Source organism: Convolutriloba macropyga, chromosome 5 (assembly GCF_964194025.1).
Source record: "Convolutriloba macropyga chromosome 5, txConMacr16.3, whole genome shotgun sequence".
NCBI classification, from domain to species: domain Eukaryota; kingdom Metazoa; phylum Xenacoelomorpha; order Acoela; family Convolutidae; genus Convolutriloba; species Convolutriloba macropyga.
In genome coordinates this window covers 50,455,265-50,472,462 of record NC_134472.1, presented here as the reverse complement: position 1 = coordinate 50,472,462, position 17,198 = coordinate 50,455,265, and the positions used below count along the sequence as shown (strand labels likewise).

Here is a 17,198-nt window from a genome sequence, read left to right as displayed (position 1 = left end):
ATATATATATATATATATATATATATATATATATATATATATATATAAATATATATATATATATATATATATATATATATATATATATATTTATATATATATACCCCCTAGATATCTGTGGTTACGCCACGCCATCTTATTAAATACTTAGAAAACATAAATATTTCTATAGGATATCAAATTTGTCAACCTCACCAGCTTTTTTAAATTAAATATTTTAGATTTCAAGAAGAATATGTCCTTTTCCATAATGAAAAGCTATGACATTTTTTACAATCACCCCCAGTTTAAACATGCTGCTATTATCAAGCAATTCGCCGGTTTCTGTTAAATTAGTTCGTAATATGTCAAATAAGACAAGCAAAAATTTAATTATGCCAGAGAAAGATAAAAGGAGAGACGGTTTTCAGTTTTTGCAATTATTTCATAAACAAAACATTAAACGTCAAAGAATCTTTAGAAATAATTTAAAGATGTTAATAGTTTTACAGTTGTTGTTCTCCCTTAATACGGAAAACTATATATATTGCTATATATACACCTAGATTTTTGAGGTCACGCCACGCCATTTGATAAAATTCCTAGTAAGCATAGAGCTTTATATATGACATCAAATTTGTCAACCAGCACCACAGGTTTTTTAGAAATTAATTATTTTAGATTTTAAGAAGAATATAAATTTTGGAATTATTCGAAGCTTTGACCATTTTGCACTTTTTGTAAAAACAACCACCCCAGTTTGGACTCGTTAGGATTCGTTAGGAATCAATGGCAGCTTTTATCAAGCAGTCCGCCGTATTCTGGTAAATTAGTTAGCAATATTGCAGCTAAAACCAGAAAAATTGTAATTTTACAAGAGAAAGCTTAAAAGAGATATGGTTTTTAGTTTGTACATTTAACTCCTAAACAAAACAGAAAACTCTAAGGAATCTATCGAAAACATTGAAAGATGTTCATAGTTTTATAGTTGCTGTGCTGCCTTATTGCGAAAAGCTATATATATATATATATATATATATATATATATATATATATACCCCATAGATATCTGGGGTTACGCCACGCCATCTTATTAAATACTTAGAAAACATAAATGTTTCTATAGGATTTCAAATTTGTCAACCTCATAGGCTTTTTTAAATTAAATATTTTAGATTTTAAGAAGAATATGTCTTTTTGATTTACTAATAATTATGATATTTCTGTCAATATTAGCTCTGGTTAACAGTATTTGATGTATTTTGAAAGTTGTTCTTCAATTTCCAATTCAGATCGGATATTTGCAATATTTTTTATTGTTAAATCTGAGAAGGGAAAATCTTATGATAAAAATTTAATCTTTTATAGGGGGATCCAACTCTTCACTAATCTTAAGCAGCCTGCAACCGAAAAACAAACATCAACCACCCAAGTTTCGTGGGCAAATAACTTTTACACCCCTTGACAATGTAATACATATTTTTCCGCAGCATCGTAGTCAAGAAAAATCTTTATCTTCCAAAATCTCGCAAGATGAAATTTTTAGAAGATCTCAACAATAGACTTTTTTGCGAAATCGGTGCCTACTTAGGTTTTTTAAATTAACATACAGTTAAAATATCCAGGGGATTTTTGAAGTATACAGTAACATGTGTTTTCAATTAAAGTAACTGTTATTTAAAATATCAATTCTATCATATAGGTTTCGCTTCTTATCCGTTGCAGAGTTTTCTTTCTGCAAAACACACTTTAAAAAAGTGACGAACTTCTTTCCGTAGAAAATAATTTTCCTTATCAGCAATTAGTTAGACTTATATTGATGACCCGGTATTGTATTAATTTTTTTAGGCTCTTCTTTTTTTACTTGAATATTACCAGATAACCATTCATCTAGCAAGATCTTGCAAAACAGGTACTTATTTTGCAAGATCTTACAACATAGCCATTGTTGAGCAAGTTCTTGCAAGATTATTTTTTGTCTTGCTAGATTTTACAAACTAAAACTTTTTCGGAAAAATTTTGCAAGATCTTGCGAAATAAAATGTGGTCTCAACTAGGGTACCTCGGTGTAAGACCACACAAAAATTGTAAACGGGAATTATTTTTCTATAACCGAGGCAAAATATTATGCCCTTTTGCACATCTTTTGAAGCCCGATTTATTTTTTTGGCTATAATTTCCAGAATAAAATACAGCTTTAAAATTTTAACTTAATCATTTTTATTTATCCAAAAATGTGGGTTTGAAAGAAACTAATGTACTATTGGTCGTCTTCCAGACTTACAATTCAAATAAAGTAACCAAATTTTTGCGCGAAGCATATGAATCCTCGTGAGCTGACTGTTCTTTTATGTTTCAGGCCTCGTAGAGTTGTCAACTTTGACGTCAGTTCTTCAAGATCAAAAGCAAGTTAATTTACAAATCGTATGATTTTTGAAAGAAAAAACAAAAATCAATATATGATTAATTAAAGAAAGCATGTTTTATGCAGCATCTGATAATGTTGCTTTTCAGATGACGGATTCAGCTCTCTCAGGTTAGATCAATTGTCTGCACACAGAAATAACTGCACAAGTTTTTTAATAGATGTCTGCAGAACTCTGCTAGCTCTCTGTTTGTTGAAAACTTAAAAACTCCAGCAATACACAACTATGTACCAAAATTGGCACTACCTCTGCAAAACTAAGCAATTTAATTTATCAAAAAAACTCAAACCTGTTCAGTTAATAGAAAACTGATTGCTCTAAAGTATTTTAACATTACCATATGGAAGTTGCCATAAAATGAACCGTCCAATTTAGACAAAAGATTACTGTTGTGATTATCTCGGTTAAAATTGAATAGTTTGTTGTGCAAGAATTCTGCAGATCTGCCATATTTTTGCAAGAATATGCATAATTTTGCAAGAATATGCATAATTATGCAAGAATATGCATAATTATGCAAGAATATGCATAATTATGCAAGAATATGCATAATTATACAAGAATATGCATAATTATGCAAGAATATGCATAATTATACAAGAATATGCATAATTATGCAAGGTTTCAGACAGAATCTGTAAAATGCAAACTTGATGGCATCTATATTTCAGCTTCCCGTTCCACGGAAAGAATAAAAATGGAGGAAACAGATCACTTCATATTTGCTCCTGGCACTCACAAAACTGTAGCTACTCCTAAAACGTCATCTGATGCTGCAAACCAACAAGACTCCCATCGAGGAAAGCTACACAACCTCAAGAATTGGGCTAAGAAGAAGCAAAAAGGTGAGTTAGACAAAAATTCGAAACAATTCGGTCAGCTTACAGCACTAATGTAGTCATTGGAAAATCCAGAAAAAATGTTGCATTTAAATTTTTCATCGAATCCTTGTTGAGGTCTAGACTTGATGGAAAGACCTAAAAAGTCCAGAAGAGGAACAGAAAATCGACTATACGAAATGATTTTCAAAGCATTAACTTTAATTCGATGACATCAGCCAAGCTGTGGTGCAATATTTCATGGTTCTAGACTATCTCTATTTGGAGGTCGATTCAAAATCTTTATATAGTTCAAAATAAATAAAGTTTGAAAAAAGTAGTTCGAATTTTTTTGATAAGGAGGAGTTTAACTGTTCTTGATCGAAATTTGAAGTAATGATTGTAAACGTGCGTGTCTTTTTACGACTCAAACTGGAGTATTGGTATTCAGCATGATTGTTCCGACCCAACTTTTGAGGGGAGGAACTATATAATCAAGGTTTTTTGTTCAGACAATTTTGGCCGATCGATATAATCATCGTAGAGAAATGTGAGTCGTATCATTAAAAAGCTCATTAAGCGTAGAATTCAAAATTAAAAAGAATTTTTTTGAATTTCGTTTTTTTCGAGGAGTTATTGAGGATTGAAATTTGGAATAATTTGGGATATTTGGCATAATTTTGTTCATTTTTAGTGTAATTTTTCTTTAAATTAGGATATTTTCTATAAAATTTTTTTTTCAAAATTACATTTCACACCAAAAAAGGAATCGATTTTGTGTTCCTAATAGACTACAAACGATAAAAAAAGACTAGTTCTGGTCTCATAGGGAAGTTCACTATCAAGAAAAATTCGAATACTATTTGAGAGCTCTCTTTAGAAAAATTTTTCAATTTTTTTGTTTGTTTAAGTCACAAAGAGACTAGTCAACTTTCATATTGATGTTCTGTTAATAAAAAACCTCATTTACAGTCAAATGAAGCCCAATGAACAAAAAATTTGTTTTCAAGGAATTACTCATGTTTTTTTGGCTTCGACATTGGGTTTTTGTAATCTTAAATGAAATTTGGATTTTCTTTTTGCGGTTTTACCATTTTTAAAGTCCTATTGCATAGACTCATTGACTTAAAGTGCAATATGTTCCGTGATGAGCAACAAGTGAACCTATCTAGTGCTTTGAGAGGACAACTACTGGTTTTTAAGGTGATAAAAAAATTGCAATTTTTATGAGCGATAGTCGATTTTAAATTTGTTTTTTGGACCCTAAGTCAGTCTCAGTAATTACAGGACCCCCTTATTTTGTTTTGCGACCCATATTATTCTGGCTATTTGATTTATCTTCAATTATTGGCTTTATAACTTTAATGAGACGAGTTCCCATAATTTTTTTTAAAATTTTGATAGTTTTTTTTCGGAATTTTGATTCCTTTTGAAATCTTAATACATTATTCTACTATTGACTATTGATAGTTCCCATTGGCTCAGAGAAGAGGTCAAAAGAATGATGGATAAAGTTTTCAGAAAAAAAATTTTTGGATTAAATGGCTTCGACACTTTCTTCTCGCACTTTTCTAATAAATTTTTGGTTTTTGTCAGTATTTGTTATTGTTTTCATAGTCATTAGACGTGTTCTGATGTTTTACTGCTGACTGATCAACAACAAACAACAGTTTCATCCCATCGAGGCATAACGTAGCTTCCGTTGAAAGCTATTGAAATTAATGTCGTTGATACTACGGGACTCTCAAAGATTTTAAAATATTTGTTCATGTTTGTTGGTTGTCTGGAGTCTTATAGTTAGATGAAGAGGAACCCTGATGTTGTTATAAAAATTATTCGAAGATAGAATTGTTTGCACGGAAAAAATTCTTTTTCTAATGACTTCGACACTTTTGTCTCATTTTTTTTAGAATTTGTTTTTTTTGCTGTTCTTTTTATGTAGTCGCAAAGTGCTGAGAGGTCTCTTAAGCTCTAATTGAGAATTGAATGAACGACATTGGTCTATGCAGTTAGCTCATAGCGAATAGTCTTAAAGTATATGATATTATCCGTTTTTAATTTGTTTTTTATTTTTTCATTTTTTGTTATTATTATTATAGTTTTTTTGTACGGCTTTTGTTGTTCTTTTCGTCAACATGTAATTAATTCAACCCCTTGGTAATTCAAAAATTAATCATTCTTTTAATTTTATGTGGTTCTTGATGTTTTGTTTTCGGGAAAATATGCGTTTTCTTAATATTTTTGAGAGTGGTCAATATTTGTGTTCTTTTTTCTGTTCTTTTGCAACGTTTGCTTTGTGACAGAGCCCAATCGATTTCAAATGAGGCCCTAGTGAATTGATTTAATCTGTCAAAATAATTTTAGCCCAATTATTATAGATAACAATTGAAATGAAAAAAAAACAACATTTGGATAATAGCTAATGATTTTAATGGTCTCAATGGTTTGTGTTTTCGCAGATTGTTTATAATTTCTTGAGCTTTTCTAAATCTTTAGTCCATTTCTATGGCTTAGTGTAACCAAAGACAGGTCATATTAGTTTCGTAATGAATTTATAGTAAATTTATTGAGAATTATTTTTTTAAAAGCTATTGATTTTTAAGACGTTTAAAAATATTTGTTTTGAAAAATGTTGATAGATATTCGAATTTCGCCTCATTATTTTTTCTTTTTACTTTTTGCCTAGTCTTATTAAGGAAAAAACCTTTCTGCTGTATATTCAAGGTAAAAGAAATAATGTGCAGTTAAGATTTTATCTGACAGCTTTTTGACGTTGTTTACTAGGTGCTTTTACATTTAGATATTGAATTTTTGCCGTTAATTTTTTAGTTTTGCTTATTTTGTTTGATTTTTTCTCGTAGTCTTTTTATTGGCAAATCTTTTGGCGCTGTAATGAGGCATGGAATTGTGTAATTCAATCAGTAGCTTGGGTGTGAAACGTTTTTTTTAAACTCAAATATCTATTTTTGGTTATCTCTTCATTTGGTTGACAATTAAGTCAAAAATTGAGCTCAGATCGGGTCGGAACTTCATGTGCGAATGCACATTAACGAGCATGCTTGTTTTATTTAGGAACTGTAGATGATAGCCAAGCTAAAAAAAGTCATGGTGAAATTTGAAGGTAGAGTGGTCATTAAAAGTTTTAACCACTTAACGGTACAAGTACACTCGAACTCACTTCCCCTACTTGTACTCCGTACCCCAACAACCCCCCCACACACTCTACTACCCACTCAAATTTTAAAATTGTCTTCAGATTTGGCTTGTGTAATTTTTTTTTCTTTTTTCTTTTTCTTTAATCCGAGTTTCCTGTAGCCAATCGTAGAACTAATTTGAATGATCAATTGTGACAGGAAGTAACTTTTGCGCGTTTTTCAGCTGATTGAACTGTTCGATGGTTTATAACATTTGGCGGATCAATTTTTTCACTGTTGAACAAAAAATTTAACAACTTTCTTTGCGTGAACTAATCTTTGGTGTACAGCACAAATATTTTTTGAAAAACTGCAACATCTGAGTGCTTCCTGTGTCATAAAAACTATTCAGACAATGTATTAGCCCAAAGGTGAAAACACGTTGCATATAGTGGAACCAACATTTTTAGATAAACCAAAGTCGAGGACCCGATTTAATGTCGCATCAGAATCAAACTCAATTGATAAGGTTGAGTCAAAATCTGTTCTCACCAAATTTTGGTTGAGGACATTCTTTTGTCACCTTTATGGGACATCTTAGTTTGATATATGTTAGCTATTTTAATCTTATTCAGTCAGCATAGAGTACACCAGAGATGGTGATGACTTTTTGTTCCGACATCCACTTAAGTGGGCAGGGAGGAACTATGTGCTCAACTTGTTTTTTTTTGTTCAGACAATTTTGGCCGATCGATATATTCATCGTACAGAATTGTGAGTGGTATCATTAAAAAGCAAGTACATCCTAAAATACGGAATTAGAAAATTTTTTATCGATTTTCGTTTTTTATAAGGAGTTATCGAGGTTTAAAGTTTTGGGAATATTCGACTGTTTTTATTAACATTTTCAGTAACTTTTAGTAAAATTTGGCACAAATTTTATCGGCAGAGTGTTATTGTTACCGTTACAGATAAAAGGGCGTTGCTGAATTGTTTGACTGAAGTTTTTTGGCAAAAAAAGTCTGACATAATTCAAAATTCGAACTGTTTTTCATCAAAAATGGCACAAAATATGTTTTTTTGGTCCACTTTGATCCAGTGTGCCAGACGTAGTGACCTAGAGGTTTTGAAACAGTCTCCCTTAACTTCAAAACATCGCTAGTTGAAATTAGGTGTCCTAATAAATTTTTGCCGTTTTTTTTTTGCAGATTCAACTCGATAATTATACAGAATGCACCGTTGGTTTTTAATATTTGAAGAATTTCACTCAATAATTGGTCTAATTCGCAAACATTTGGAACGTTTGGGCGGTTTTTCGAGTTCTTGTGTTTTGCATTCAATTGTTATTCTTTTTGCAGTCTGATTTTTAAATCTAACCACTCAAAGAACCAATTGCTTTCCTCATGAAGTGTAAGATAACTTTTATCATGCATTCGGTTGTTACCTAATGTTTTAAGGAAATTTCAGCGATTTTTTTGAACTGGTCAATTTTTTTTATTGAATTAGTCAATTTTGTGCTTATTCTTATTAAATACAGGTCAAGTTTTCTTCGTTATAGAATTTAAAATAACTTTGTGGCGGATTTGTTTAACAAAAGGTTTTCTTGCTTTTGTTACTGCGAGTTTTCATACAAATTTTTATGATTTTTGTGCATAATTGCCCATTTTGGCTGTTGTTTCTCTTTCTTTCTTCTACTTTTCTGTTAAATGTTCACATTATTTAACAATATAAATTGAAAAAAGTTTTACAAAAAAGAGAACTGAACATATTTGATCTTTTATATGGTTTCAATTGCTGCACATATGGTTTCAAGGGCTGCGACACCGTTCTCTTGCAGAATTTAGTAGAGTTTTTTTGTTTTTGCTCTCCATTTGTTGTTAAATAATGTTGTCGTATGTCAAATACTGGGTAATTAAAGGTATCAGTGGCCAACTGTAGATTAATAAATTGTATTTAATAAGTGATATCCGTAAATAGCTAATGGTTTTATTGACTTTCAAACTAAATTTCTAAAAAAGTGTAATAGTGTTTTTTTTCCATTATCAGCCCTTTTTGTTCTGGTTTGTGCGTTTTTTTCACGATGTCTTCACAGCTTAGACAATTTGTTTCAGAGGAATTTTGTGAAATTTAGATACATTTCATTTTTGTGGTTATTTTGGCTTCCATATTGTGATAATTGTTTTACAAAAAGATTTTATGGGGATTAAAGGAGATGAAAATTGAAGATTTTATATTCCCGCGGTCAACATTTTATTTTTAATTTTAATTTTATTGCTTCAACACTGTGGTTTCATAAAATTGTTTGTGAATTTTTTAGTTCAGCTTTTATTTAATGTTATTTTTTAAACTGCTGATTTTGTCTCACTAATAACAGGTGCAAATAGTTTTCTGGTTAGTTGCAAGACGAACTGTTCACTGTTTTAGTCTAAAGCTTTGGTTGGCTATGAATTATGAAAGTTTTTGTTTCAAGTAAAAGACTGCAGACTTTTGAGATTTGCTAATCTTATTTCTGTTAATTTGTAGCTTAGCAACTCTATAGACAAGTAACCTCATATACCTATTGAAATAAAATTTGTTCTTTCCTACGGCTCATTTTCCTGAATTGGTCTTTGTTCTTGGTACAAACAGTTTTCAAAAAGTATTCGTGATTTTTGCCTATTGCCCCTTTTTGTTGTTTTTCTTTCATACTTTTCATAGTATCACAAAAATGGGCGTTCTTTGATTCACAAACGTTGTCAAATGAATAAACGCAATCAATTTTTTTAAATGTTTTAGTGAACAGCTTAAAATTTAATTGGCCGGGAAATCATTTTTGAGAAAATTTGTTCGTGCAAGTTTTTCCTTTTTGCTTGTTTTTGTCGTTCATTTTGTAATCATATGAGATATCCCGGATAATGACCGGTCTCCATCGCTCTATGGAGATATAAAAAATCTCTCAATGATTTTATTTGTTGCATAAGGTATCTAATCAGTTCGAAATTGATTCTTTTCAAAAAAGCAATGTTTCATTAAATTTGCCCTTTTGCTCATTTTTTGTCGACTTGTTATAAGTTTTATCTGATGCCATTTTGGTTTGGTTATTAATGGTTTTCAAAAAATGAACAACGAATATTGGTCGTAATTAATATTTGTAACTATTTGATTTATTTCGCCGTCTTTTCTGGTAGTCATATTTTGGAAGCCACAGGTCTCATAGGCACTCTAAGTTAGACTGTTTTTATTCATTTATTACTTTGTTGAACAATGTGTTGATATGTTAATTTTTATCCTCTCTTCCTTCTTTGGTAGACAATTAAGTGAAAAAGGTAGATGAGCGGGGCAGAAACTTAATGTGCGAACGCACATTACCAAGCCCTCTTGTCAATTTTAAAATCATGCAAAAATCTTGTAGGAAAACTCCGTAGATTCATGTTTTCTGCAAATCAAATCAACTGCAAAATAGAAATTTAAACTGCAATTTTACCAATATGCCTTGTTTTTAACACAAACTCCTGACTCAAAGGTAAAAGCAATATTAGGGCTTTTAAAAATCATTATTTTAAAGATAGCATGTGTTCCAAAACAACACATGGAAATAGCCCTTGTTGAATTTTTACCCAAAAAAAACATCAGAAATGATTGTTTTTGATCGGTATTTTTAGGGGAAAACGGTCAAAGCCCTTATGTTTTCTTTTCGTCTTGAACGGTTTTGATCGTTTTTTCGACATAGGAAGTGCTCGTTTTTAAGCGGTAAACTAAGGAGAGGACCGATTTTGATAGTTTTTAATCAGTGGGAAATCACCATATCTGAGCGTTATCTGTAAGACAAGACTGTTTTTGACTGTTGTTTATTTAGAAAATGACACTTTTTTGATCGTTATAGATCGTATTTGATCGTTATTTGACCGTCTTTTTTTATACGTAAGAATGGAGAGTTTTTCATCGTTTTTTAGGAGAAAAGCGTTGTCAACCGTTTTTTTTTTAGAAAATGACCGTTTTTAACTTTTATTTTATAAAGAGATGATCGTTTCTGACCGTTAATTTTAGGATATAACCGTTTTTGAATCGTTATTTTCTAAGAGAAAATTTGATTGAGCACAATCGTTTTTTTTTCATACCAGCTAACAGAAGCTTGCTTATTTAGAAACTATAAAAGAGAATACTTATGCGCAAAATTGGACAACTGAGAAAGCATATTTTTCCATCACCAACTTTATCATCCTCAGAACAAGGTAACCTCAGAATAATTTCGCTAAAATGCTCTTTAGTGCACTACCCAAGCCTACTCTTTCCCCTCCATTTCCATCACAATTCAGAAAAAAAAGTAATCTGAACATTTTAATTTCTGCACCCTAACATACTGGTAATGCTGAAATCAAAAAGGGAGTTCTTTTTTGAGCAGCATTACCTACTACAGCTCTCAAACAATACTCTTACGAACTAGTAGAAGCTTGATTGTGTCTGATTCTCAAAAATTAGGACAAAAATGATGCTTAGTAGCTTCATACACTGCTTTTATGATGCACAGTAGCCTTAAAAAGATCTGCAAAAACTAAGATCTAGGAAAACATCATTTCTTTCATATAAAAAAACATTCGCATTATGGCACTCTTAAGTCAGCTGCGATTTCATATGACCACAATCAATCTCAGAAGAAACACATATAGTTCAAAAACTGAATTATTGACGAACTGTATACATAACTGCAAATTTATAGCGAAAAGGATAAAAAATTTTCCTCTATAAGATCGACAAAAACTTCATCTATCAATGTGTTCACTTTTCTTCAGAGTTTTGTCTATCTCTATATTGACTCTATCCCGTCCATTTACATCGCAACTCAGAAAAATTGATTCTGAACTTTTTAATTTCAGCACCCTAACCTACTAGTAGTGCTGAAATCAAGTACGGAATTTTTTTGAGCAACATTACCTACTGCAGCAGAAATATAAATTGTTTGCTAAATTCAAACTTGGTAAAAAGTTTGCCATACAATATGCGCAGCGAAAACATTCAGTTAACCTCACTTTCACAATGAATTATACTGCTTCATACTAAAAAAACTAAAAAATTTTGGAAACTTTTGTTCTTACGGACGATGAAAAAGAGCAAAAAACCTCACAACAATAGCGAAAGTCGCATTGTTTATTATTTTGTTGCTTTGCTTTTTATTAAAAGTCCAAATTGGTCCCTAAAACACAATAAAAACGATTGTTTGAAACAATTGAGGCACTAAATAAATTAATAATTCTTATGCTTTGCTGGATAAAAATCGAAAGCTATTTTAATATAAATGGTCAATTTTCACACTTAGATGCAGTATAACACGCTTCAGTCTATGTAGAAAGCATAAGAATAAACTCAATAGAAATTTCATAACCAGATAGAGCTAGTTAAGTCAGATATTTTAGGTCAAGTTAGACAAGTTAATTAGGTGTTTGAAATAAGCGTTCTTTCGTAAAGTGTTATTGTTTTGAAGGCGCCAGAGATGAGAGTTGAGTGATATCTCTTAAACAAACAAACTGGTGAACAAAAGCATATTGAGCTGTCGATATATTTTGATTAATTAGCAAAGTTGTATTTGAGCATCAGGCCAAAGTCGAATTGAGGGATTTAAATTTAGATGAAAACTAGAGAGCGAAAATTTGAAGTGAACTAGATTCTTTGAACAGAATTGGAAATTCAATTTGAAGTAAAATGTGCTATTTTGAAGTGACAAAGATAAGGGGGGTAGCCGAACTTGTTGCCCTGCGACTGTGCGAGTTATATTAAGCGGACGCTTATGAAATTTTAATGTGAGGTACACCCAATGGTCCTCTCAGGCTGGTATACCTTTCGGGCCAATCCGACCACCTAATTCCGAGCTATTAACACCGGAAGTGGTGTGATTTGAAGGTTTTCGATATTTTGAGCGAAAAAATTACTGTTCGGGTATGATACACTGGGAACTAAGGGTTGCAATGGGTATTAAGTCCAGAGTAATGTAGCAGATGATCATGGGAAGGGTTTAGGAAGTTGTGGGAGAAATTTATTAGCATTTTGAAATAAGAATAGGCAGTTTTCACTAAAAATAGTTAACACTGAAATTGAAACAAAAATTTCTCTAAAAGTTGAAGTCGGATTGACCTGAAAATTGCGGGATAGACTAATTTGGGTACGGGGAATCCGATTTTGAGGTCGGATTTGACTCCACACCAACCTGCACGGAACTAGCGCACGCCCGTGCTGCGGAACGTAAAATTTGAATTGCTCGTGGAGTATTGGTAGTAGCCCTATGATTTTTGGAGGGTTAGTGTAACTTTTCAAGAGATTTCAATTGGTGATATTTTCAATCCCAGATTCCGACCGGAAGTCGGTGCTTCGGGACGACCCGAGTGCCGAAAACCGGAAATTGGCCTTTTTGAGCTGCCGAATGACTTTGAAATGGTATTAATATGATAACCTGAGACCGTTAGTGACAAAAAATAACCACCCCGGTCAATTTTGACGAACTCGGATTTTTCGGGTTTCGGCACCCACGACTCGTTAAAAATTTTCAAATTGCAAACGACTCGCAACGGCTGAACCGTTGGTCATGAAACTTGGCAGGCAAGTTGGTGGCACCCTATAATTAGTAGAAAATTTTACCCGAAGACGTTTTGACCACTACTTCGCGAGTTATTAATTTGTGAAATTTGGGGTCATCCGGGAGTTCGATGAAAAGTGTGCGCGGTCATTGCACGTGTTCTAGTGGGAGTTAGGCCATGGATTTTTTTGAGTAGGTGCAACTATGAGACAACTTTCCGTGACAATAGTTAGTTTTCAACTTTATCACTCATTTTGGACGAATGACCCCTGATTGACTCCTAGAGTTGAAATTTTGGGCTTTTAGGAATATTAGACTTTTCGGTGGTTTTTAACTGGTGAATTGCAAAAAAAATAGATTCAAAATTGGAAATTACAACTGGTCTTTGGTTTAGGGTTGAGTTTAGTTATTTATTCAACACGCGATTTTTGACAGGGATTGATTGCAGCTAATTAATTTTATAGCGGAAATAGAGGTATAAGAACTTTTCAGAGCAACGTTCAATGTTTGCTAAGCAAACACTGGTTGACATGTCAAGTGCAAATATGAGATCAAGCGAAGTGAATTTGTTTACATAAGAGTCCACAGGTTGTATACTTAAGATAAGAAGAGAGTTGAACAATGGTTGGTAGCAGTTGAATGACAGAGCATATTTGATACTGGTTATTTGCATAGCAAACAAAGCCTTCCTACGGAATGTGACAGATTGCTAGTTGTTAGTTGCAATGTTTACTTAAGAGATTAAGGTTTGTTTGCCTAAGATAAGAGCGTTTTGGTAGAGTATAAATGGAAGTAACACATAGAGAGAGTGAGAGGCAGATTTTGGGAGTTTTTGGGAGAACTTCAGAAGTTCGGATTCGCACAAGCGAGAGATAGTAGTTGGTTTAGTGGGACTAAACTGTAAAAGATAGTGTGAAAAGCAGGGAAGAGATTGAGAGTGAGATTGAACTCTGGAAGTTTGTAGTTGCTACACCAGTTGGGATACTGTGAGTTGTTTTGATTTATTTCATTTGGGAAGTGAACCACGGATATTGGTAAAAATATTTTAATTACTATTATAAATTGTCTTGAATTTGTCTTTTCCTTTGATGTGCAAGTAATTCTCTTACCTTTGTTATCCATATAACCAAAATTGATATTACGAGCTCAATTGTGAATTAACTTATTTCAAGGCAATCTAACTTGCAACAGCATACAAGAGTGGAAGAGGGGAAATTGCAGAGTAACAAAGTAACGCTTGCTTCACCAATTCAAAACCTTTGGTTTATTTTATTTGATCGATCTTCTGGGCGACAGAGTCCCCTCACTGTTGAGCCTAGCAGAAATTCAGAAGACGACAGTGGCGCTCCTGGGTGGGCTTCGTTTCTTTGTTACTTTTTGCTGTGGATTATTTTCTGATTAATTCGAGAGCGTGCGTATTTTTCGTCGGAGAAACTGCTGAGAGCACACCGACAGTTGATTTAAGTTTGCGATTTGACTTACCAATAGGTTGATTACGTTTGGTTATCAATTGGTGAAGCGCTTTCCTTCACCAGGCTACGAAGTTTGGGAGGTTTGGCGCGAACATTATTTGAGCACTGGCATGAAACTGGGATGGACGGAAGAAGAGATGATGAAGTGGTTGCCTACAAAATTGTGTGGGTGGGCCTTGAATGCAGTAAGTGATTCACCAAGAGGCTATTGGCGGTCGACTCCAGGGAAGCAAGCATGGACACTGACAGAGACGCTGTATCAGTTTGACATTCGATTGTCTGACATTCCACTTTTTTATGAGCGAAGCTACAGTTTGTTTATTAGAGGGAAAATGGGAAGTAGGACGGAATTCAGTGAAACCAGTGATACTGCAGATCAAAGAACGCGACAGCAGCGTTCTCCAAGGCAGGTGATTGATACAAGTAGAAGAGTTGACAATTCTTTAATGGATGAATTTCGGCAAACCGGCAAAATTTCTGAAGGGTTGGGCGTTGGGTCCCGCTGTGGTGTGTCAAGAAAAGGAGGTTTCAGTAAAGATCTGTTTGAAGAAATGGAAGATACGCGAATTGCTGAGATTGGTAGTAGAATAAGAATTCCAGGTTATGGCGATGAAGTGCAAACTGGAACTGAGGTAGAAATTACGGAGGAGGTTTGCGGTCAAACAAATCAGGACATTGATAGAGCAGTGCTAAGCGAATATGAAAACAGCGGTTTCAGAAAAATACCGACAGAAGAAAAAATCATTGAGCGGAGGAGTGAGTCTTGTGGACCAGTTAAGCATCATGCTACGGAAATGGATTATGTTTTGTCACCAGAGTCTGAGGAGCTGAGCGGTGAACAGTCGGATGATGACTATTTGTTTTAAGATGCTTCGGATAAAAATTTTTCGGATGTAGAGGAATTTGATGACAACGATTCGAGAAGCGAGACAAGTATTGCCGCGAGTTTGAACTCAGTAGCATGCGAAAATGTAACAGCAATAGCGAGCGATTTTGGTGGTGGTGTCAAAGCTAGCAGAAACGATATGTTGGGAGCCTGGAGCTTGATGGAATTAAAGACAGGAGGGTCATATCAGAAGTTCTGCAATTCAAGAAATGTGGCTGATGAGACACAAATGTGTACAACTGAGTGCACTGTGGATACTTTGGAGAATAGCACAAGTTCAGGAGGAATTGATCAGCAGTTGGTGTCTGAAACACAGAAGGGTCAAAAAGAGAAGGCAGCAGGTGACCGGAGTGATTTTGCACACTTGGGAAAGGAGCTGGAGGAATGGGTGCAATCGCAATTGAGTGAAAGTCAGCTGAATGGTAGTGTTCCGGTCGAACCAACGGATGAGCATCAAGGGGACAGAACAGGGAAATCCGATCAGAAGTCATTGGCTACAGTCTTGCACAGTTGGGTTTATGATGATCAACAGCCTAGGAGGGAGGACTCTAGCGGGTTTTCGATGGAAGTTGAGCAGAAAGTTGAGAGAAGGATTGCTTCGCGATTTCCGGAGATTGCGATGCTGTTGCTGAAGAACCGATCGTTGAGCCGGAAGGAGAGGTGGAGCCGTTTGGAAGCATCAGGAAAGCAGTCATTGCAGGATTACAGGAGAAATGGCAGCTACAGTGGAAGAAGAGGTGGACATCCATTCAAGCATCAGAGGAAGAAGGCCTTCATGTACACGTGCACGAGTATGTGATGAGAGGGACGCTGATAGCTAAGTTATTGAAGCCTGTTTCATCCAATTTTTGCCTATTTTGTATTAATCTATTTTATCGAGAGAAGTTGATCAAGCACTATAGCCGTAAAGAAATTTTTTTTTCAAAGTTGTTGATTTAGGGAAGTGTATAGTTTTGGTAGATCTATTTTTAGATTTGTTTTTTTTTACTTGAGTGATTTTGGGGTTCCCGGGGGATGATGTATGCCAGAGGCAATAGAGTTTGATCAAAAATCAATGTTGATGAATTGGGTAGAATATGTTAATATTTGAAAATGAGAAATTGTTTTCTAATCTGATTTAATCAACCGCTATTCAAATTTTGGTGCAGTTAGTTTATATTAACCCGGAGCTAAACATAGGTGGTTCACTTCACTAGATCGACTATGGTTAAAGTACGTAGGAGTAAGTTAATTGGGTCACAGGATAAGGCTTTGCAATTATTCGGGAGAATAATAATCTAGGAGGGAGGAGTGTAGAAAGCATAAGAATAAACTCAATAGAAATTTCATAACCAGATAGAGCTAGTTAAGTCAGATATTTTAGTTCAAGTTAGACAAGTTAATTAGGTGTTTGAAATAAGCGTTCTTTCGTAAAGTGTTATTGTTTTGAAGGCGCCAGAGATGAGAGTTGAGTGATATCTCTTAAACAAACAAATTGGTGAACAAAAGCATATTGAGCTGTCGATATATTTTGATTAATTAGCAAAGTTGTATTTGAGCATCAGGCCAAAGTCGAATTGAGGGATTTAAATTTAGATGAAAACTAGAGAGCGAAAATTTGAAGTGAACTAGATTCTTTGAACAGAATTGGAAATTCAATTTGAAGTAAAATGTGCTATTTTGAAGTGACAAAAATAAGGGGGGTAGCCGAATTGGTGCCCTGCGACTGTGGGAGTTATATTAAGCGGACGCTTATGAAATTTTAATGTGAGGTACACCCAATGGTCCTCTCAGGCTGGTTATACCTTTCGGGCCAATCCGACCACCTAATTCCGAGCTATTAACACCGGAAGTGGTGTGATTTGAAGGTTTTAGATATTTTGAGCGAAAAAATTACTGTTCGGGTATGATACACTGGGAACTAAGGGTTGCAATGGGTATTAAGTCCAGAGTAATGTAG

The 17,198-nt window shown here is 33.9% G+C and overlaps 1 protein-coding gene across 1 annotated transcript in view; it reads left to right on the top strand.

Moving 5' to 3' along the window:
• LOC142340404 (uncharacterized) overlaps positions 1-17,198 on the top strand; it is a 141,283-nt gene that overhangs the window by 70,013 nt on the left and 54,072 nt on the right. Inside the window, exons 18-20 of the mRNA XM_075390982.1 lie at positions 2,339-2,384; positions 2,494-2,515; positions 3,077-3,250. Of these exons, the coding sequence (XP_075247097.1) occupies positions 2,339-2,384; positions 2,494-2,515; positions 3,077-3,250 (242 nt within the window). The remainder of the gene's footprint in view (positions 1-2,338; positions 2,385-2,493; positions 2,516-3,076; positions 3,251-17,198) is intronic.